The 24,585-nt window shown below is 35.8% G+C and overlaps 1 protein-coding gene across 4 annotated transcripts in view; it reads right to left on the bottom strand.

Annotated features, from left to right (window-relative positions):
- The window catches only part of LOC123524626 (structural maintenance of chromosomes protein 6-like), a 50,249-nt gene that overhangs the window by 20,500 nt on the left and 5,164 nt on the right, over positions 1 to 24,585 (bottom strand). For all 4 annotated transcript variants that reach the window (XM_045302953.2, XM_045302952.2, XM_045302951.2 and 1 more), the window contains exons 2-18: positions 20,927 to 21,153; positions 20,374 to 20,488; positions 19,187 to 19,292; positions 18,069 to 18,205; positions 17,150 to 17,292; positions 16,269 to 16,370; positions 14,540 to 14,677; positions 12,888 to 12,968; positions 12,474 to 12,620; positions 11,903 to 11,991; positions 10,370 to 10,534; positions 9,308 to 9,486; positions 6,416 to 6,588; positions 4,782 to 4,808; positions 3,177 to 3,260; positions 1,912 to 2,010; positions 513 to 782 (exon numbers count right to left, since the gene is read on the bottom strand). In XM_045302953.2, the coding sequence (XP_045158888.2) occupies positions 513 to 782; positions 1,912 to 2,010; positions 3,177 to 3,260; positions 4,782 to 4,808; positions 6,416 to 6,588; positions 9,308 to 9,486; positions 10,370 to 10,534; positions 11,903 to 11,991; positions 12,474 to 12,620; positions 12,888 to 12,968; positions 14,540 to 14,677; positions 16,269 to 16,370; positions 17,150 to 17,292; positions 18,069 to 18,205; positions 19,187 to 19,292; positions 20,374 to 20,488; positions 20,927 to 21,136 (2,265 nt within the window). In that variant the 5' untranslated portion in view covers positions 21,137 to 21,153. The remainder of the gene's footprint in view (positions 1 to 512; positions 783 to 1,911; positions 2,011 to 3,176; positions 3,261 to 4,781; positions 4,809 to 6,415; positions 6,589 to 9,307; positions 9,487 to 10,369; positions 10,535 to 11,902; positions 11,992 to 12,473; positions 12,621 to 12,887; positions 12,969 to 14,539; positions 14,678 to 16,268; positions 16,371 to 17,149; positions 17,293 to 18,068; positions 18,206 to 19,186; positions 19,293 to 20,373; positions 20,489 to 20,926; positions 21,154 to 24,585) is intronic.

A 24,585-nucleotide genomic window follows, 5' to 3' on the forward strand; every position in this document is an offset into this window, starting at 1 on the left:
GTCCCTATACAGCAACAAATTGTGTCCAGATGAAATATTAAGCTTATAATTTCTATCTGAAATTTTCTAAACTAAATTTATTTAGGGGTCTCGTGTCAGACACCTTTAAGTATGCTTCCCTCTCATTAACCCTTAGCCTGCTGGCGTCAAGTGATTCTGCCTTTGCGACCAGTGCAGACCAAGATCAGCCTGTACATCCAAGCAGTCTGATCATGGTCTGCACTGTTCGCTATTCAGTCAGTAAATTTTTAGTAAACACCCCTTCAAATGATAAATGGTTACTGCCCATATTGGAAGATGGACCAGTCCATTACAGAAATTTAGCATGGTAAGGGTTAATACACAATTGTATTGACAATACCCTAAGTGGCATTATGTATAACACAGGTAGAAGGAAACAAATATTGCCCTGTGGGAGAACTGGAGCTGATCTTTGGCAAACTAACATAATGTTAAAATAGCCAAAAATGTATATTTGCCAAGTTTGAAAATATATATTTCAACAAACATACCAGTGACAATTTTCTCTTTTCCTCTCTTATCTTCATCAGTGTTGTTTCAGCTTTTCTTTCCTCCCTAGTATTGATCTGAATCTCGGAATCGAGCTGGACCTTCTGCTGTCGTATCTGACCTAATGTTTGCTGCAAGGCTTCCACCTGACTGACTAGTGCAGCAATATCTTCTTCCACATTGGCAGTAAGAAACTTCGCTTTATCCTGGTTACTGGAGTAATACCTAAATGTCGGAAAGCTGAATACTTGATCTCCCTGAGCTGTAAATGCCTGAAATATACAGCTGGATGACCTGTATTTTAACTAAATTAAAACAGTGTAGGCATAGGAAAAAGAGATCAATATAATTGCACCTTTACTAATCCTACCAGGTGTTCGGTATTACAAAAGTGCTTCTATTGTGACATTTCGATACAAGCAAAACTGTATTATCTGCACTATAAAATACTTACTGGTATTTCATTTTATTATCGGCTAGTTAAAAGTTATTTTTTACCATAAGTAAGTTGACAAAATCATAGGAACCAGTGGTTCAGGGTTAAATCAAACACATATTAATAAATCCTAAATGATTTTGTTGTGCAAAAATGTATATTACTGTGTTTTAAACCGTTTTCGTTTTCTACTCTATTGTGCAATTGCAAGGGAAGAAAACTAATAAATATCTCTGCTTTAAAGTACTAGCCCAAGGCAAGAGTTGACATTCTTTGCGGATCACAACTTTGAATTAAATATTAAATTTTCTGTTATTGATATTAGCAAAACTATCATACATTGCACATTTGTGAAATCAATTTTGTTAATTTCAAGGACTTGGAAATCAATTTCTAGACTTTATTTAATGTATTTCTATCAATGAAAATGTTAGGGTCTATCTCTAAACAGTGGAACTCCTCCAATCCTGTACCCATGAAAATCTGAATCCAAATTTTCTTCTTTATTTTTTTTAATAAAAAATCTCCCTGAATACCGAAATCCATATACAGAAATTGAATTGATTTTGTTGGGTTTAGAGTCGCTACAACAGTTTACGTCAAATGGCAATTTCTCCAGCTTTCAATGGTGGAGGAAGATCCCAGGTGCCCTCTGTGCATTGTTTCAGGCATGGGTGGGCACCTCAGAGACCTGGGTAGAAAAAAAAAGACCTTCCTTAACTCGGCTGGAAGGCTACATCACATGAAGAACTGCACACCCCGAGCAAGGTTTCAAACCTAAGTTGGTGAGGGTCAATTGATCAGAAGTCTGTGAACTTAAAAACTTGGCCAAGGAGGATCTTTTGCAGATTTTTGCTTCATTTATACAGTAAATGCTGAACTTGAATACTATTGCAATGTTCCACCAAACAGACAAAACAAATGCAGGTTTTTCTTCCATTTTTCACGACAACTTGATCACCTACCTCTCTAGAATTCCTGGGAGGACCTGGCCTCTTATCAGGGTCCATCACCTGTCTAGCTAATCTCCCGTCTTCTATCAATAATACACACTCTACAGTCCGCTGTGGGGAAAAAACACAACAAACATTAGATACATAAATTTTTATGCAAACATAATTAATGGAACTGATGCCTTCAAAAGATTAAAATACCACAATACATAAAATAATATAATGTAACTGTGCTGAAATTGTATTTTCAACATGAAACAGGAAACTGAATCCCTCTTTCAAGGGCATGAAATCTAGGACCACTATTTCACATTATCCATAAACAAGCGTTCATATATTTTAGGTTACTAGAATACCAAATTGAATGAAAGTAAAGTTGCAAATAAACACTACATAATATTCGACATACTTGGCCCTAGTAGTGTGTCTATCAATGGGTTTTCAGACAAAAAGATACGGGTTAGGCCATAACGTGAACCCATGCATCCTTTCTACATCATTTCAAAATACATGGCTTCCACACTACGACCTGAGCAGGGATCAAACACTCGGAATCATGGGGCATGTGAATAAGTCGAAGACCATAACAACTCTGTCACAAAAGCCCATGAATGCCGATTTGTGACCACGCCCCTTGTTTATTTCACCTCAAGATTGTTTACTCCCAAAATATTAAGCACTGGTCACTTTCAAAGCACTCAAAACTCTTTCCTTAGATCAAGTAACAGTGACAGTAATACAAACAAAAGCTGTGTGACGACAGCACGCTCGATTTTTCTCAGTGCTTGACTCTGTACTAGAGCTTTGCCAGTAAAAACTTTATAAAACTTTCTAAGTTAAAAAGATGCATAACTCTGTCAAAATTCAAACCAGAGTTATGGGGATTATTTCTCCTGGTGTAGACTTTGATAGTAAATAACTATTTTAAGTTTCAAGTCAAAAGCTTTGAAAGTAACAGAGATATTTGACTTTATCAAAAACTTTAACAAAAAAATTCCAAGTTAAAAAGGGGCAAAACTCTGTCAAAATTCAAATCAGAGTTTTGGGGACTGTTTCTTCTGGTGTTAACTTTGATAGTAAATAATTATTTTAAGTTTCAAGTCAATAGCTTTGATAGTAACAGAGATATTTGACTTTATCAAAAACTTAAACCAACGGCGATGGCAATGCCAACACCCATCCTGGGGCGAGTGCAATAGCTCTACTTTTCTTTGAAAAGTCGGGCTAATTATGGAATTTATATGAAAATATTACTTTAACTAACAAACAACTCTTACCTGATCAATTAGGGTATTATACACCATGGGATGGTCACATTTTACCATATCTAGTACAGATCGGAACTTTGAATTGTCAGCTCGCTGAAAACAGATTTTTCGTATTTTTTCCCCCAAAAAAAGAGAAGAAAGTGTTTAGTTGCCTCAGGCTTATTAGGTGTCATGAATATACAAATAGGTTTTAAAAAGCTAACGATCAATTTTCTAAAACCTTTCAATCTATCTAACTGACATAAAGTTTACAGTCTACATATTACAGACTTCTACAAAGTACATTCTGGGGTTTTAACAGGTAGTAACTCTACAGAAATGGTCTGCACAGATCACAGTCCACATATTAAGAGATCTCTAGGTCACAATCAACCCATGAAGCGATCACAAATCAGTTTACATGTGAAGGGAACACAAGTTGCAGTCCATGCATGCAGGGATCACAGATGACAGTCCACATGTGAAGGAATCAAAAGTCACAGTCCAAGTGTGAAGGGAACACAAATCACAGTCCACCCATGAAGGGGTCACAAGTCACAGTCCACATGTAAAGAGAACGCAAGTCACAGTCCACATGTAAAGAGAACGCAAGTCACAGTCCACATGTAAATAGAACGCAAGTCACAGTCCACATGTTAAAGGTCCATTACTAAGGGAAAGTGAGTTGGCAATTTTTTTCATAGCCAGTGCATAGACTTCTGCAAGACACTAAATAATGAAGATTGGCAGGTCAAAATTTACAGAAGGTCTTTGGAACTTAAAGAAATGTATGTGTATTATGTTGAAATTTCAATGAATTGACAGAATGACCCCCCAGGTCTTTTTAACTTTCTTCATACTTCATAGAAAAATAATTGTACATATACTGCGATTTAATTCGAATTTCACATACCAACTTTCATCTTCCAATAAAATGAAATAGTTTCTGTGCTTTTTAAAAGAAATTAAAATGTTCACTTTCCTTAGTATTGGACCTTTAAGAGATCAAAAGTCACATTTCACATGTGAAGGGAGCACAAGTAGCAATCAATTCAAGAAGGGATCACTTGTCAGTCACATGTGAAGGAATCACAAGTCACAGTCCACATGTGAAGAGAACGCAAGTCGCAGTCCACATGTTAAGAGATCAAAAGTCACATTTCACATGTGAAGGGAGCACAAGTCGTAATCAATTCAAGAAGGGATCACTAGTCAGTCCACATGTGAAGGAATCACAAGTCATAGTCCTCATGCGAAGGGATCAAGTCATAGTCAAAATCTAGAGAATCACAAGTCACAGTCAACATGTGAAGAGACCACACATCATAGTCCATATATGTTAAAGGATCACACATCCTAGTCCACATCTGAAGGATCACAACTTACAACTCACAGTCTACACATACATCTAACTATCTCTGTTATATCTATGTTTTTCTTTTTCACATTTATAACAAGTATAATGTGAAAGGAGACAACAAGAAACAGATATGGGGTTATTGAAAACTTTCCATACTACTAACTTATAAATATCAAGCATTTCAGTGTTTAAACTAAACCCCTCTGACCAGATATATTGTTGTTTAGCAAACTGAATACAAATCCTTGTTGAACACAACAAATGATAAAACTTACCTTTTCTGAAACATCATAGACTCTGTCCTGAAAATAAATTTACAAATATAAACATTTAATGGCTAGAAAGTCAACATTCGTTTATAAACATTGAAAAATTCTCCTTAAACCTTATCATGCTGGACACAATGGTTTCTACCTTTGCGACCGGTGTAGATCATGATCAGCCTGCACATCTGTGCAGTCTGATCATGATCTACACTGTTACCCATTCAGTCAGTATCTTTTTGATAAGCATCCCTTTTAACAGTTAATGGAACTATCCAAATTGAAAGATGGACAAGTTCTTTATGGAAATTTAGTAGGGTAAGGATTAACATCTGAAACATCAATAAATATACAATGAAAACAATGCAGAAAAAAAAACTCCATCTTTTCAATGTGTCATTTCATTAAGAAGAGTATCTTTGTTACAAATGTGATGGGCATTAATACTGCTAACAACATTCCAGATGTGTACAGAAAGTTGCATATGAACACACGATCTATCAGTAATTATAACAAATGATAGACAACTTTTTATTTCTTTCGCACACAAAATGGCAACTTAATTGAATTTCTACTATAATACATGTGATTATCCTTAATTGAGACCGCGCCATGAGAAAATCAACATAGGCTTTGGACCAGCTGATCAGACAGCCTGGCATCTGCGCATCTGGTCGGATCCTACTGTCGCAAAAGTTTCTCTATTACAGTGCTTAACGAACAGCATGACCTGACAACTGCGCGATGCCAGGCTGGTGGTCCTGCTGGTCGCAAACCCAGTAGTTTGGTTTTCTATGGTGCGGCTCAATTAGTTTGAAAAATACACAATCAGGAAACTTAACTATTTAGTTGTCTTTCGGTGAGTATCAGGTAGCCTTTTCTGTGAGTTTCATGTTTCTGTGGGATAGTTGTCGCACTGACACAATTATAGGTCACAGGCACTTTCCAGCTATGATGGTGGAGGAAGATCCCAGGTGCACCCTCCGTGCATCATTTCATCACAGGTGGGCACCTGGGTAGAACCAACGACCTTTCGTAAGCCAGCTGGATGGCTTCCTCACATGAAGAATTCAATGCCCCAAGTGAGGCTCAATTCATTTATTTATTTATTTGGGTTTTATGGCGCACTAACACAGTATAGGTTATATGGCCCCGAACAGGACTACAAATTTTGGTTCCACATCCCATTTACATCGAAATAAAAACATGAGGTATGAAAGTGTGAGGCTCAAACCCACACCCACATAGATGAGGGGCAAGTGATTTGAAGTCAGCGACCTTAACCACTCCGCCACGGACGTCCCTCTGTGAGTTTTAGGTTATCTTAAAAATCAGATTATATTTTTATTATTATACCAGATTTATATAGTGCCTTTTTCATGGTAAACACGTTCAAAAAGAGCTTTACATAGTGCAACGGCAGCCATTCAGGCACAATATTCATCCTCTACTAGTACAAACACAGAGCGGTCTGACCAGAGGGACAGAGTGAGATAAAGCTCCTAGAACAGAGAGAAAAAAATCCTTTCAGATAAAGGCCTATCCGGCTAACTTAGCCTAGCTCTAAAAAATGCGAATAGGCAGTCTAGTTTCTTAACGTGCCCGAAGCAAATTATCTAGCATAAAAAACAATCTAAAATATTTACCTTGAATCTGCTGACTATTATGGTAGGTTTGTAGTTTGGGCTAACATTGGAGATAATCTGTTCTAGAACTTTCTCATCATGGTAGTCATGACAACAGAAGGAGTTCATCAGACCTTTAAGACAGCATTCAACGGCCAAAGCCCATTTCTGATCAGCTAATGTAAAACAGGCCCCTGCGGAAATGGAGATATATTATATAATGGAATTATATAATGGAAAACTGTATGTGTAAAGCAATTTATTAAAAGCTGTGTATTCACTAAACATCACTATTTGTCCCTGGCTAACTAAGTTAGCTACACACATGTTAATTATAGATAAAACCAACTGATCACACTTTTTTAATGAATTTCTAAACACTTGAAATAAGCAATTTTTACAGTGTTAGAAATAAGAACATAATTATCTACTTGCCCATGAAAGCAAAAAGTCAACGAAAATCTGTTACTAAATGGACACTTACGTAATGTCTGATGTCAAATACAGCAAGTGTTAAATCAGGGATTTTTAAGGCCAATTTTGAGGCCGAATATTGGCCCCATCCCAATTGCAGAAATTTCTGAGGTTTAAATTTCCCAAAAATCTGCCAAAAAATACCAATTCAGGTTTCGTTTTAATTTCTTGTTCCTTAAATTTAATCGAGTTAGCGCTGTTCCTGTATTAATCGAATAACCACTCCGGTACCAATTTGATTAAATCTTGCAAACTGTTCTATGTTCCATATACATGATCGCGATCACATTTAATCAAGCTCGCCAAATTTTACTGGAAATGAAAATATGTCGGGCAATAAATAGTAAATATTATACAAATAAAGTCTCAAAAATGTACGCTGCTGGCAACAAAAAGCTGTCTAGCTTCGGCTTTGTCAATAAAACAAATGCTGAGAAACAGGCCACCGCGATGAAGTCCCAGGATTCGGTACGATAAGCGAATGCTGATGACGAATTAACCACATCCTCAGATCAAGCCCGTGATAAAACACTGTACAAAAGTGAAACTGGTACTGACCCACCAAAATCTGAAGGTTTTACTGACCCTTCACTGTCCTGATTATTTTGTCACTTTCTTTGTGTACTTTAGCAGACACTTTCAAAAGACAAAAAAAAGCAACACAGAAACACTGACTTGTATTTGTAGGGTGACATACAATGCTAAAATAAATTTCGTATAATGGTACAAGTTATTTTTGAAATTTCCCAATTTTCAGGTTTTACGCGCCACTTTTCCCAACTGAATGGGCCCATGGTCCAGGTTTGAAATGGTAAAAAAATCCCTGGTTAAATGCAAAAACTGAAAATAAATTGTATCTGTAGAACACTCATCCCGAATTGAAGTCAACACAGGTATATCCATCAAAGTTAAGTCTGACACATATCACACATTGCCAAGACAGATTTGTGAAAATAAGTTTTCTCTTTAGTATAAACTTTGCTTGATTTGGCCTCAATTGCAAATATCTAGCTCAAGAAGATCTGACCGAGGAAGGAATGTAGACTGTTTCTCAGTACCACCATGGTCAATCCTAAACTGTTACAAGAGCTGTCACAGGAGACAGCGTGCTCGACTATTTCGATGCTGGATAGTGAAACTGGGCACATCTGAGGAAACTAGAGCTGTCACCGGAGTGTTTAATGACTCCAATTGTGGATGAAGATATTGCACAATAGCCTGAGTCTATGTCAAAAATATCAACTTAAAGTAATAAGAGAGGTAAAGATAAAATGTATCAAAACACTATATAAGTATATCCTAAGCACAAAGGGGCATAATTCATTAAATATTGGTGCCAGAGTTATGCAGCTTGTGTCATATAGTGTAGGTGATGATGTTGAACAACTATTTTAAGTTTGAATCAAATCCATTCAGTAATAACAGAGACAGAGTGAAAATGCATCAAAACTTTAACCTAAAATTCTAAGTAAAAAGGGGGAATAATTAATGAAAAACTGGTGCCAGAGTTATGCACCTTGCGTCATATGGTGTGGGTGATGATGTTGAACAACTATTTTAAGTTTGAATCAAATCCATTCAGTATTAACAGAGACAGAGTGAAAGTGCATCAAAACTTTAACATAAAATTCTAAGTAAAAAGGGGAAATAATTCATGAAAAATTGGTCCCAGAGTTATGCACCTTGTGTCATATGATAAGGGTAATGATTTTGAACAATTGTTTCAGTTTGAATCAGATCCATTCAGTAATAACAGAGATAGAGTGAAAGTGCATAAAACTTTAACCTGAAATTCTAAGCAAAAAGGGGAATAATTCATGAAAAAATGTGCCAGAGTTATGCATCTTGTGTCATATGATGTGGGTGATGATGCTAAACAACTATTTTAAGTTTGAATCAAATCCATTTAGTAATAACAGAGGCAGAGTGAAAGTGCACCAAAACTTTAACCTGAAATTCTAAGTAAAAAGGGGGAATAATTCATGAAAGAATGGTGCCAGAGTTATGCACCTTGTGTCATATGATGTGGGTGATGATGTTGAACAACTATTTTAAGTTTGAATCAAATCCATTCAGTAATAACAGAGACAGAGTGAAAGTGCATCAAAACTTTAACCTGAAAATCTAAGTGAAAAGGGGGGATAATTCATGAAATATTGGTGCCAGAGTTATGGCCCTTATGTCAGATGATGTGGATGATGATGAGGAATAAGTATTTCAAGTTTGAATCAAATCCATCAAGTAATTACAGAGATAAGTTGAAAAAAGAGAAAGTGCACCAAAACTTTAACCAAGGTGGGGACGCGGAAAGACGCCGACGCCGACGCTGGGGCGAGTAGGATAGCTCTCCTTATACTTCGTATAGTCGAGCTAAAAAGTAAAATATCAGGACACAATGGAGTTTATCTAATTCTACTACAATACTATTACAATTCATACCTAATGGACCGATTGGTTTCTTATGGAATCTTCCAAGTCGAGCATATTCCTCTACAGTCTGTATCAGCTGAGGCATGAATGATCCAAACCGTTTAAGTCTGTTACCCTGGGATGCTCTCAGGGACTGGAGATTCTTCTGATGCTTATCTATCTGCGTCTGACTAACTTGCTGGTCTTGACTGGAATTTACATTCATTTTACTAGTTGTTTTTTTTTGTTTGTTTGTAAACTAAATACACTTATGGACAAAATACCATCACTAACTAAAATACAAACTGCTAACTTAACGAGGAAGACGTATCAACATAAATTTAGCCCAAAAAATACATCTTCTGCTTTATAATCAATATTTCATCGAAACACCAACTGGTAAAAGCAGTTATCAACTAGCGCTGCTTTTGAGAAAAGTGCATGTCTCCCACAACTGCCTTAAATCATCTGAACAGTTATGTATCTGAGTCAACCATGCACCAATAAATGTATCACTGGCATCTGTGTACAGAGTGATTTTCGGTAATTCAAGGGCCATAATTCTGAAGTGCCTGGACCAATTTAGCTAGTTATCGAACACATTTTGTTCAAATTTGGTGAAGATCAGAGGAGAACTGCTCAACTTAGAGCACGGACAAGAGTAAACTGGCCAATTTTCAGAAATTTCAAGGGCCATGATTCAGAAGTGCCTTGGGTGATTTGGCGTGTTATTGAATTTGGTCAAGGATTTATTGGTAAACACATTTTGTTACAGTTTGGTGAAGATCGGATGAGAACTGTTCAACTTAGAGCGCAGACAAGATTTATGACAGACACACGGACACACACACAGACAGCAGTAAATCAATATATCTCCCACACCACTATGTGGTGGGAGACAAAACGACTAAAGTGAGGAATTCTTAAGAAGCTAAGATTTTTAAATGCAGTAATTATTCAGTACATGAATGTCAACTTCATCTGTGAATAAAGACACTCGCTCATTCACCAATTCATTCAAATTTAAATATTTTCATTTAAACATTTTCCTTGTAACAGTATTATACCAAGTTATTGATGCATTATACATACCCCAGTTTGAATCTATCATTTTTGTATTTCTGGATTGCATTTCTGAACTGATCTAGCTGGTGATCTGTAGTTGTTTCCTGGGCTTGTATGCTAGCAAGTTTCCCTTCCAGTACTTCTATCTTCTTCATCCTTCCTTTACGTTCTTTCTCATAATCGTGGCGAGAACTGCAGACAAAATATCATTTATAACTACTGTTAGCAAAAGTGGTCAATCCCTTTGAGTAAACAAGAGGTCCAGGTTGGCCCCCAAGTTGCTCAAGGTCTATGGGATAAACAAATAATGGAACAAGATTTTGTGTCCATAGGACATTGGTCGTCCATCTTACTGTCACTTTACAATCATATGTTACCTGTTAACAACGCAAGACAAAGTAAACTTCAGTATTATCTGCATTATTCAGAAATACATAACTGGGAAAATAATGTCCCAAGGATAATACTAGTGTCCCGAGGATAATACCAGTGAAAAAAAGAGCAAAATGCTGAAATTAAAAAAACAACTTTGGAGTGGGTGGGGGGCGAGGGGTCATGTAAGGATACTACAAAACTTCATTAAGAAACACAAGATACTGGGAGTAAACCTATTTGGGGACAAAATGCAAACAAAACCGCAGGTAAACAACTATAAGATTACAGGACTCTGGGCCAAACGCTTTTTGAGATACCCGCAACACAAACTTCAAACTTTTCTGCGCTTCATGACTTTTTTTTCATTATTTCAAGGATTTTGCCGAGTAGTATCCCAAACAAAACACTATGTGCACTACTTCAAATCCTAACATTTATATATTAAGATTATATTAGAATATGTAAAATACTTTTCGAGACATATATGACACAAACAACAACTTGTCTTTAGGTGACTATATAGCCATACAACAGAAAACTGACCTTTTACCCCCGACTACCATTTCTTGAGGATTCTGCAGTGCATAGACTTTTATGATTGTCAGGCCTTGCATTTTTCTTATTTTCAATGAAATAAGCATGTGAGTCCTCATTAGGTATAACCCCATTAGACAATTCAGTTAATCATCTTGGACAACCACTACCAAATTACTGTAAAATCAGTAATATTTGTGACAGACTAATTCTGTGGAATTCGTGTTTGAGTCAATTTGTGAAATTAATTATCAACAAACAAGTAAAACTTCCATTCATTCTATGTTCAAAAGTTGAAATCTACAAATACATATCCCACTGAAATAGCTCTTTTTTCTTCAAACCACAAAATTTTGTTAAAAAAAAAAAAAATCAAATGATTTTACTATATGAGCCGTGCCATGAGAAAACCAACATAGTGGGTTTGCGACCAGCATGGATCCAGACCAGCCTGCGCATCCGCGCAGTCTGGTCAGGATCCATGCTGTTCGCTAACAGTTTCTCCAATTCCAATAGGCTTTAAAAGCGAACAGCATGGATCCTGACCAGACTGCGCAGGCTGGTCTGGATCCATGCTGGTCGCAAAGCCACTATGTTGGTTTTCCAATGGCACGGCTCATATAGTTTTTTATTTGAAAGTACAAAAATTACCTTGTTTGTATTTCTGCAATACGTTCAACAATAGACTGCTTCTCCTTTTTGAGATTCTTGAGTGCTGATTCAAGTCTTTTCACTTCCATCTGAAAGGTTATCAAAGACCACAATTATTATACAGTCTATTAATCTCAGGGAATTTTGGTCTGTTTCAAAACTGTTCAGTTTAATGGCAAATAAGAAGCTCCAGTATTACCCTTTTTTATATTTTACTCCAACGGACCAACCTCAAATATCATTTTTCACATGAACTTTTATTTTTTCTACTAAGTAGCAGACAAGTGAAGTCAAAGCTTAAGAAAAAGGAAATAACATCATGAAGTGTGGACTATCAGTTAAGTGGTAAGATGTGATAATCAGACTAAGAAACTCAGGCCACGAGTTCAATATCCTGCACCACTTAACTATATATACTTAGTTACTAACAATGTTTTAGAAGCACTTTAATTAGCTTCTTCAATATCTTGTGCCATCCCCTAATGTTCTTCTGGGGGACTACCCCCACCTCCATGAATTACATGTCAGTGGTGACTTTAAACAAACTAAGATAAATACAAAGTATACAAACATGAGCATTTCTGGTGATTTTCTTCTGTTCATTCAGGGCATTTCTAGCTTCCTGGTGAGCCGGTTGTAGTTGCTTCACCTCCTCGCCGGACACGTTCAATTTCGCTGTCAACTCTTGCATCTGTTTATTCATTGTGTCTAGACTACCCTACACAAAATAAATACACTCTCTAGGTATTGTCTGGAGAAACAAAATATGCATATAAGTAACATTTGGGTTTTATCCTCGTAAAACCTAATTCCAACGAAGCAAGAGAATGCTCAGACTTAATACAATCAGTCAGAAGCAAATATTCAGAATGAATTTACTGTAAATAGTTAGGGTTGTATCTGTTTTAAGTTATCTAATAATTTTATTTATAGCTGCATCATAAAAGAAACAATCAAATTTAATATCTATAAGGAAGTAAGTTACCTTGGCCTCGTCTGCTTTTGATTTAAACCTCGGAAGTCTTGCTTCCTCGTGCTTGAATTCTTTCTCCAATGGTGTCATACCCTGTTTCACAAGAAAAGCAAGGCACACAATTAGCTTTTCCTGTTTCCAATGAATTAAGACAAAGAATAACTTCTAAGGGTAAGAATGTTCCTGTATGTGTTCCTTGATGTTCAAAATTGAAATCTAAATGTAGAAAGACCTGACATTCAACATTGTAATTCTTTGTGTATAATGTGCAAGCTTTTGTTTCCATCATATGGGAGGAAAGTTGGATGTGCATTAAACACTGAAAGTAACTAGAGTGTTTCTTCAAGTTAAAAATGCACTCAAAAATATGCAGTTCTTTATATCAAATGATAAGTGCACTTCTTAACACACTATTAAATCAGTCTGCAAAATTAGGATTTAGAAATGGTTGTCATTCGGGCAACCAATTTATCAAAATTTGTTTGCCCGAAGTAAAAAGTGGTTGCCAAAGTTTTTCGAAAAAGCCCCCTCATAACATTTTAACCGATGAAACATGTTTACATTTTGTACATGACTGAAGCGAAAATGTAAACAACTAGAATGGAAGCAATAATAATTCGCGTCCCTCAACATGTATGCACATGCCTACAGACGCCATACAAGTTACAATTACTTAGAGGGGGGCTATTGAACTGACAACTGCTGATAAATTGAGATGGTGCGCTGGTGTTTTCTGGCATAACAAGTTGTACACAGAGGCATTTCACTGATAATTTTATCCGAATTTGTCTGGCATTTTGATGAAAATTTTCTGGAAATTCTTACTTGTCCGTCAGGCAAGCAAACATTCTAAAAATGGTTGTCCGAGCAAAAAAATGGTTGTCCCGGACAATCTGACAACTGCTAATTTCACAGACCGTTAAATTAATTTCTTTATTGTACTACTGAAACACACTATAAGGATCTTACATGCCTGCCTGTGTAAGATAGAGTTTTCCCTACCCGAAGGACACTGTGGAATGGAAAACCGAGCGTTAGCAAGCTGTACCGAGGGTAAGGAAAACAGCTGTCTTACAAAGGCAGACATGTTAAATCATTTTTCTTGCCTATCACGGTCAAAATAGATTGTGGAGACAAATAAATTTCGGCATTTCCTGACATTATTTATATAGTTTATGACGTCATAATAGTTCCAGTACTATGTAACGTTACCTTAGTGCACGCTATTTTAGACCAGGCTTTTCACTAGGGAGACAGAAATATCTATCCCAGGCACGAGCTCAGACAAATGTATACTTTCCCTGCTAGGCAGGCAATAATACGCTGTTCTCTGCGACAAATTCAAAGTCATATTCAAAGCAGGTTAGTTCCATCTTACATTCACACACCTTTACTGATTACATGTATATAAGCGGTGACTATTTTACAGGGCTTGCAAAAAGACATTTTATTTATTCAAATTAAAGATAAAAAAAAGTTATATTAACCACTCCAGGTGTCTTAATGTTTGCATGAAGCAACTCTTCATCAGAAAACAACAAGCTGGAAAAAATAGTTCTGTGAATTCAGAACATAGATTTCAAAAGCTAGAAATTCCATTTCAGCAATTTTAGCTATTCAGCTATCGAGTCCTAACAAAATGTTGCTGATGGTACTGTATTTACCTTTTCCTTTTCGATAACAAGTGCCCATGCCATCTCCTCTTTCAGTCTTTTTGTCTTGTTCTCTAGTTCTTTAATGGCTGTGAGAGACTTGTATTTCTGTTCCCAGTCTAATACTTCTTTCTCCAGTTTTGGTAATGTCTGACATACACAAAGGCAACAACTGAATAAATTCTCTTTAAATACTGGTAATTTTGTTTTACCTCCCACCAGATTCTAGCCCTTTCTTTGTTGATGATGTCATGTGGTTGCCCCTATATTCTATAGAGGGTCATGGTGACCCTACATGAGAACTGTAATTCAAAATTGCGTGATATTGACCATAAAATTAACATTATTATTTTAAAATTTCAAAAGGATCCTACTACCACCTTCAGAGACCTTTCGAGAAGTAATTAAGTGGTGGATAAAACAAATCAATTATTGGGTTTGTTACTGACCCTCTACGGAAATATGTAGGGTCAGTATGCCATATAGAGAGCTCGGCTTTGCCTCGCCCTCCATAAAGCATACTGACCCTACATATTTCCGTAGAGAGTCAGTAACAAACCCAATAATTAATAATGCATAGCCACATTCACTAAATAGTCAAATATATAATCACTGCAACTGTATTAGCAGTAAACGACATATAGTATACCCTGTCAAAAGAGTAGTTTCAAGCCTGCTGAACCTCTCTGGTCCCTATAATTATCCTTATAATTTTTCAAACACAACTGTTACTTGCAGGACTAGTGACTTACAACTGTTACTTGCAGGACTAGTGGCTTACAACTGTTACTTGCAGGACTAGTGGCTTACAACTGTTACTTGCAGAACTAGTGGCTTACAACTGTTACTTGCAGGACTAGTGACTTACAACTGTTACTTGCAGGACTAGTGATTTACAACTGTTAGTCAACCCGCAACAGTTAGTCCTGCAATTTTCAGATGTCCGACTTTTTTTTGGCAGACGACACTAGTACACAGTATTGAATACTGCCGATGAACCCGACGCAAATTCTGTTTAACGTCATAGAAATCTTGGGCATCTGCAAGTATCACCTAGCTTCATACAGGATGTGTGATACATGCAGGATTGGTAATAAACTGTTGATAAACTATGACATTATGGCACAGTTGTGGGATTATTTCAGCCAGGATTCCCTTATTAATTTATTCCTCTTTTGCAGTACCGATTGCTGCCTGAATAATGCACTCATCCTGCAGGACGACTTAAGGTAAAATTCCCCTCATCCTCAGGCCATTTCTACTGGTTTTTTTATGGAATTTTTGTCCCCGTATTATACTATAGCGGGAACTCGTCCAAACAACATAAGCCAAATGTTGAATCTCAATAACTGCCAATCAGTCTGTATATTTCATCAGTGCCAATTTATAACTTGTGCAATTCTGAATTGGCATATTAATGAAAGATTTACTTGTCTGTGATTAGGCGATATTCGCTCAATGTACTGCCTTATGATTTTACAAGACTTCTAACACATCTAGAGTCTAACTGGAACAAAAATATTAAAGGTATAAAACTGTTCGAGGATGGTTTCCCCACGAAGAATTCAACACCCAGAGTGAGGCTCAAACTAACAGTGTCGGGCAAGTGATCTGAATTCAGCGACCTTAACCACTCGGCCACAGGGGCCCCTGTATCACTTGAACAAAAAGAAAGTAACTTACTTCCTATAATCTTTACAAAATGGAAGTGATGATTTGACTGACATATCAACTATCTCACCTGCATTTTAACAGCTATTATTTCCTTTGTCAATTCCTTACGATCAGATGCTGTACTGTAGTCTTCCTTAATTTGCTCTAACTGCGTAGCTTTCAAGAAAAACTGTAAAAAAAACAAACAAAAAACAAGATCATAATTTGGAAAGCTTTCTTTCATAATTATAAACATCCTGGTTCTTTATTACATTTACCCCACCTATTCTAGTCTTTTCCAAGACCTATTCTTGCAGTAATACTAACTACCATGTTTAAATAGTATATCTGTAAAGCTGACTCAAAGTGAAATCTTTCAATACCCAATTCAATAGAGGTGTTTTTGAAACCTTGGCAGAGCTCAGCAATAAAAACAGTGTAAAAGTTTTGGTTCAGTTACATGTAGCGTTAGTTTTTGCCGTAAAGTATCTTTTTCTAAATCCAGATATATACTGCAAGGAACAAAGGGAAAATGTCGAAGTTTTCGATATTTTAAGAAATTTACACAAAAATATATAATCAGTCCATGAATCTTAAACATAAACAGCATGGGGGATGCAAAACGGATTGAATAAATTCACTGGAAATACTAGTCTAATGTGCAAGAAAAACAAAGCAGTATTTCTGGGATTCACATACCAAAACAAAAACTGGGCATGCAAAATATAGCCATCTCCTAAAGATAAACTTCGGAGGTTGTTAAATCAGATTTTGCCTGAACTGTCCCTTTTTGCCAAGAGCTATTTTCTACTTGTCTATATAATGGTTTTATAGTAAAATATGGTGAAATTCTATTTGCTCATACAGACTAGTCTATAGTATAAGCTGTGCCAGTCGGACAATTTATTTTGCTGCCCCTGAACCTGTTACGGTTATATGAACTATTTTGTGAAAATTAATATTTCATACCTTGTATTTGTCCTGTGGACTTTTACTATTTAAGAAATTCCTAGAGGTGTCCTGGTTTAATACTGCAACTGGATTATCTACTTGTATATTAAACTGGTCCAATATTCTTGTCAGATCATCCTTCTTTGTTGATATTACTTTTCCTGTAAAATGTGCAATTATTTGTTGGTTTGTTTTGTGTTTAACACTGTTTAAAAGTGGCTAATTAACCTAACCAGTGTTCCTTGATTCCGTACCAGTATAAACCTGTTCTCCGCAAGTAACTGCTAACTTTCCCACATTAATCAGAGGTGGACACAATGTCTTTTACCAAATCTTCACAGAGAAACTTTTCCCACATGGAACGAACTCACGAACCATCGATCTGCACTCTTCCTACTTAGCTATCAAAGTGGGCGTGCTAAAAAAATGAGCAACTGTATTATTGGCCAAACTGTGCATTTATATGCGCTCTTTTCATAAGACTTTCATACCGCTTACTTCAGTGGTAAAACTGATATGTTTTTAATTCAAGGCTGTTTTGATTTTTAAAAAAAAAACAAAGCTCAGCAAAATCAGACCATAACCAACATTAAAATGAGTATAGAAAATGGTTGCAAAATCCCTGACTGTGACATCTTTAGCACTTCCGTAACAGAGACACTGTGGTCATAAACTACTGTCATGGTCATCTACAGAACCAAGAGCTGTCCATTAACTAGCTTGCTCAACTCTTCAGCAAATTTCAACAATCACCATTACTTACTTAAGTTAGGAACACTTATACACTGTCATTTGCCAGTAAAATAATTTATTCACAAACATTTGTATACTTAACTAAAAATTCCAACATGTCTGATGTGACATGCTTTAACTGTCTGCTATAATATGCAGATAGTTAATACTAAAGATCAGTACAATGTTTACAGTATAAAATTACCACTTTTTGACACCAGTTTGTACTGAGTGCTTCCATCTGCATTGAACTTGCGTCTCACACTTATAGTGTCTCCATAAAGGTCAGGACGGAAGGCATCTGGTCCTCGATTACGCAACTTGATCTCTACCTCAGCGACCCTGAATAGACAGCACATATGATTAATAAATCACACAATGCTAATCTCTCTCTCCCCTTTGACAAACAATACAAATCAGTTAAGCTACCAGACTGTTGGTAGCACTATAGGCTATCAATAAATTAACCCAGTTATCTGCAGAATAAATTGTATCTTAATGATATACGTGGAGAGATAATATTTCACTGTTGTAAAAATATCCTAAAATTTTTGCTTAATCTTTAAGTTAATAATGATAAGTGAAAATAGAATTAAGGACTATCTTTTTCGAGATAATAATTCCAGGCAAGATGGTGTACAACAGCGGACGAACATTTCATATGAATGTGTGAAACAAAAACTTCCGGCCCCTTTATTCACCATTCCATATTTTCGTTTAATAAGTGGAAAAGCACTTGCAAAACACACATTCCCAAAAAGGCAGACACCTAACACAAGGAAAGAGCAAGTGCACTTACTTTTTAGTTTAGTAACATTACAGGTAAAAAGTTTCAGCCAATCAGCGAGGTTTCATGACAAATCTTCAATAACCAATTAAAATCAGCCAAGAAAAGCATGACCACGTCCTTTCCGATATTAATGCCGAATTATGACGAATATTATCATTTCTTGAGGTAAATTTCTAAACATCCAATTAGCAGAATAAATCTTTATTAATTGCAGTCAGGCAATGTTGTCTTTATTAATTGTTAGCAAATACTTAGATGTTGTTTGACTCAACGACTGACTGAAAGTCAAACAAATCCTGGTGGTAATTTACCAAGGAAACGAAAGAAATAAATCAGAGGTTCGTCTTGTGATTTTGATGAACCTCTGATGGATGAGAAGGTTACCTGTAGTGTAGACTCTTGCCTTGAAACCTTGTCATCATGTTTAGCATTTGTGTAAACACTTAAATGTTTCAGAAGGATACCTAACAAGCTGTATTACAGCATACAATGAAACTGTTGTATAACAACTAAACAAGGCTATATGCACTTACTGTTTTCCAGTTTTGACAAAGCTTTTCAGTTTGGATCCTCTGTTAGTGACAGCAGCCTTGCCCCCCAGACCAACAACTAGTGCAGTAACCACAGCACTTTTACCACCTGCAATGTTTGTAATTACATTTTCATAAAAAAGCATGCGTTACAATGTTGAGCAGAAAATGTAAATAGCCCTTTTTCTTTGTTCTTGAATAATATGCACATCTCAGATGACAGTCAATAGACAATTTATCAACATATCATGCCATTTTTGTGTCAATACATAAATACAAACATAGCCACTGAAGTTAGTCCAAATCACACATCTAAATAATGGTAAATAATAATAAAAAAAAGTGCTACTTTCAGGAGATTCCTCGATACTGGTGTAACTAGAGCTATCACTAAAGGTGATGAATGTACCCCCCGCATGCACTGACACAGTACATTGCAATTTGACGCACACAAGATTGCATAATTATGTGGACTGTATGTATATAGACTGTATGTATACAGTATAGTAACAAAAAACAAAGTCCCATAACTATGCAGAATATTTATCTAAAAGAATGTAACATGCACCATGCACAACTAGGGTTGGTACTGATCACTTGTGTGAAGTTTCATTAAATTGTGTGCAAGGGTTTGGTAGATTAGGCACGCACAAGATTGCATATGCAGACTGTATGTACATAGTATGCTAACAAGAAACAAAGTCTTGTAACTCTGCAATTTTTGTCGCTGAAAGAACCTAACATGCCCCATGCACAACTACTGTTGGTACTGATCACTTGTTGAAGTTTCATTAAATTCTGTCAAGGGGATGAGGAGAGTTGGTGCGCACAAGATTGTGTCTATGTATATAGTATAGTAACAAAAAAACAAAGTCCCATAACTCTGCAAATTTTTTTTCTAAAAGAACCTAACATGCCCCATGCACAACTACTGTTGGTACTGATCATTTGTGTGAAGTTTCATTAAATTCTGTCAAGGGGATAAGGAGAGATGGTGCGCACAAGATTGCGTCTACGGACAGACAACCTGAAACCAGTATACCCCCGCTTACAACTTTGTTGTCGGGGGGTACAAAAATGGAAAAATTTACATTCATGTGCCAAGTAAGTACAGGCCCAAGTTAATTACAAAAAAAATTCAAATTACCATAATGTAACAGTAAAGAATATAAGATTTTCATTTTACTTACTCCCATTGTTACCAACAATAAAATTGATATTTGGTCCTAAGGGGATATCTAGACGATTGTGACACATGAAATTCTTGAGTGAAACCTTTTCAATAATGCCAACATCTGCCTCTTTCTGAAATGTATAGATGTTCTTCGTTATGTCATGGCAAGCAACTTCTTTCTGTATTTGTTATAACTGAACAAAATGATTCTTGAAAAATATAATTTCAATGCTATGCAGGGTTTGAGTACAAGTTCCATAGTTGAAATACTGGAGTACATTTTGAAAATTCGAGAAAATTGCTTTTTTGTACATATTTTTTTTTGTATTTCTAGAACTGGTACATATAGAAAATATTCTAAATACTTGAATTAATCTACATGCGAGTGCAGAAAACCCATGTGATCAGTAAATTTTGGTTTAATGGAAGAAAGCAAATAGTAAGGTATCCTCTAAATTAATTTTGAAAGGTTTGATCAGTATGCAAGATTTTATTACCAGAATTTGAAACGCTTACAATCCTTAGTTGAAAATCTGAAGTCAATACATGTATAAAGAAAGTATTCCTACTGAGTCAACAGGGAAGTCAGGCCTTTGGGACATATCCATGACATCATCTTCTTCACTGCTACCTGCACCTCCGCGACTAGGGCCACTGCTATGACCATCACGCCTAGCAACCTTCGCCACTGGCAAATGCTCCTCTTCTTCATCGCTACTTTCCTCTGTTGCTCGTCTCTTCGATCTAGACCCACCCTCCTGCTGATTCTTTCTCTTCATTGCTTAACTTTTTTATCCTGAAAATACATTGTAACCGTTAGTTTTCAATACAGAATCTTAAAAGTAGGGCCAAAATTAAAATTAGGTTTGTCTGCTATCTCCCGACCAACCCGCTAAAAACACTGCGCTCCGAATTTTTTTAATGGCCCACTGAGCAGAATATTTTTTTCACAAGTTCCGATCAGCTGCAGAACATTAAACCAAACTGCATTCACGTGACAGAGCAGCACTTTCAATTAACCCCGAACATATATCACTTTCAATTAACCCCCGAATTTCTATCACTGGCCAATAATTACATCAGCCAGTGTGTTTGCATCACAAGGTGAGAAAAATATATTAGATGACATTTAATTGACTGATGAATGTTGCATTGACAAGCTTACAAAATTAGGTTCATGTTGCCGACGAGTGCAAAAAGCGAATTTTCAAAGCGCCAAATACCATACTTACGTCAGACCATTATAATATTTTTCTAGAGGTAAAATGTTATTTTTGCTCATACATTTCAATAATTATGTTACAAATAAGAACCTGTCTTTGAATAGTCGAGCTAAAAATTGTAGTGCTCCGACCCTGATTTTTGGGAGCGGGTAGGTAGGTAGGGATTTTTTTTCTTTTTTTTTTTGTAAAATCAGTGAACACAAATTTTCACAGCAGACATTGAAACAAATTTTACTTTATATATAGATACAGTTTTTCAAATAAATGATTCATATACATCATTGATTTATTACCTCTCTTTATTGAAGTTTTGAATTCACTTCCGTGATTCCATATAACATTTTTTAGCCAGAATAATTGCAAAATATGTAATGTAAGACTTGTGCATGTGACTTTATAAAGGCCCTGGACCAAAACGTCGCAAAGAATTGCAATTTGACATATATATATAGAAGTGGTCGTATAAATCGTAATTTATATTCAGTACCAGTAAAAGTTACACAATCAAAAAGGTTTAGAAATTAGCTTATATTAACTTTAAAAAGTAGTATCCAGAATTTCGTTGGAATAAAAGGCCTATAACCCCTATCATATAAAATAAATGTTGCAAATAATCATGCCTATAATATAATAAATCAATACTTAAAAGTAAAATAAAAAGTAAAATGATTACACATGAAAAAGGTAACCTTCTTTCTGGGGCATTCATCAAACTGAAAATGAAAGGAGTCCGACACAAATTGCTTTCTTTTTTGCTCTTTAATTTCTATCCCGTTTCTTTTTTCTAGTGAAACTTATTTTTCTTGTTTGTGTTGTTTCATCTGATGCCATTATTATTGGCCAGATGAGACATTAAATATGAAATTTTGGAAATCGAAAGGAAAAAATCTCAATTTACTACATACAAGTTGCGCACTGCACTCACAAAAAGCCATCATAAATACTAGCGCGGAGAATAATGGAAATTTATGAGATATTTGGAAAAATTATATAAAGGCAGGGCACTAGACAACTTTTGGGGACAGGTACCCATACCCTCAGGAAGGGGAATTTTTCAACATTTTAAGACAAAAAGGGGAAGTTTAAGCCATGTATATGTAACTACTTTTCACACTTATTAATATTGTTTTCAATCATTCCTAATTGATGTGACTATATTGCAACAGTAATCTTCCTTAGAGGCACTATAAAAAAGAAAGAGTTCATATCTATTTGTATCAAACAACCTATCATCAGGGGAATTTTCTTTCGAGAAAGGGGAAAAAAAACACATTATTTTAGGAGGGGAATGGTACCCATATTCGGCCCCAAAAATGGCCAAACGAGTGCCCTGAAAGGTAATCATTTTTTAAATATTTTTACAAGCTTTTCCCGCACTTTTTTGAGTATTTACAGTCTGCAATGTATGAGCCAAAAAATGGTATAAAATTCGTATGTCATACAGTTCAGCACGTGCGTAAAATCGGAAAAATAATGACGTCACAAATTGAGGAGAGGGCACGAATAGGGGAAACACAAGGATAACAGTTCATTTAACAATTTTAATAGTTTGGTGAGACTTTAACTTGGGGATATATATGCGTGTTCTTCATTTTGCAGTCCACAACTTAAATAAGGCCTAAAAAAAAATTCTTTGTTTCCGGTATGCTCGAAAAAATTAGTGTAGGTAGGTCGGAAAAAATTTTTTTTTTTGAATTTTTTTTTTTTAAGGGAGACTTTTCGGAAATTATTTTTGTGTCAAAAAATGAATACAAGTAAGTGGGTTATGCCTTTAGCAGGCTGATAACATTGCCTGATCGGGCTTTCGACATAAAAACTAATATTTCTTGAAAAATAACGAAGATATTTCTTTCGAACTTGGTCCATTTATTAAGCATTACATATGATACAAAAAATATTAAAATAAAAATAACTTGGTTGCCTTCAGTTTTGGTAGAATTATTTCCCCTTCTCAGATTTTTATGACGCATAATTTTTGAAGTCCAAAAAAAAAAGTTCTAATATTATATGTTAAGTTTAAAACAAACAAGAGCACTGCCTTGTGGGTGCTGACGCTCATCTGATTTTTTTTGTATAATAGAAATATTGTCCCACCCATGATTTTCTAAGTCTAACAAGAGCACCGCCTTGCGGGTGCTGACGCTCATCTGATTTTTTTTGTATAATAGAAATATTGTCATACCCATGATTTTCTAAGTCTAAAAAGGGCCATCATTCTTGCAAAAAGCAGGATAGAGTTATGTTTCTTGATGTACAGTGTCTACTTATGATGGTGAAAAACTGTTGCAAGTTTTAAAGCAATAGCTTTGATAGTTTATGAGAAAAGTTGACTTAAACATAATATTCAACCAAGAAAATGATTTTTCTAAGTCCAAAAGGGGCAATAATTATTGCAAAAAGCAGGATGGAGTTATGTTGCTTGCTTTACAGGGTCAGCTTATGATGGTGAACAACAGTTGCAAGTTTTAAAGCAATAGCTTTGATGGTTTAAGAGAAAAGTTGACCTAAACATAAAACTTAACCAAGAAATCTGATATTTTCTAAGTCCAAAAGGGGCAATAATTATTGCAAAAAGCAAGATGGAGTTATGTTTCTTGATGTACAGGGTCTGCTTATGATAGTGAACAAGTATTCCAAGTTTCAAAGCAATAGCTTTGATAGTTTAGGAGAAAAGTTGACCTAAACATAAAACTTAACCAAGAAATCTGATATTTTCTAAGTACAAAAGGGGCCATAAATCTTGCAAAATGCAAGATGGAGTTATGTTTCTTGCTATACAGGGTCAGCTTATGATGGTGAACAAGTATTCCAAGTTTCAAAGCAATAGCTTTGATAGTTTAGGAGAAAAGCTGACCTAAACATAAAACTTAACCAAGCAACGCCGACGCCGACAACCGCTCAAGTGATGACAATAACTCATCATTTTTTTTCAAAAAATCAGATGAGCTAAAAAGGGCCATCATTCTTGCAAAAAGCAGGATGGAGTTATGTTTCTTGATGTACAG

Source organism: Mercenaria mercenaria, chromosome 3, assembly GCF_021730395.1.
Source record: "Mercenaria mercenaria strain notata chromosome 3, MADL_Memer_1, whole genome shotgun sequence".
Classification (NCBI taxonomy): domain Eukaryota; kingdom Metazoa; phylum Mollusca; class Bivalvia; order Venerida; family Veneridae; genus Mercenaria; species Mercenaria mercenaria.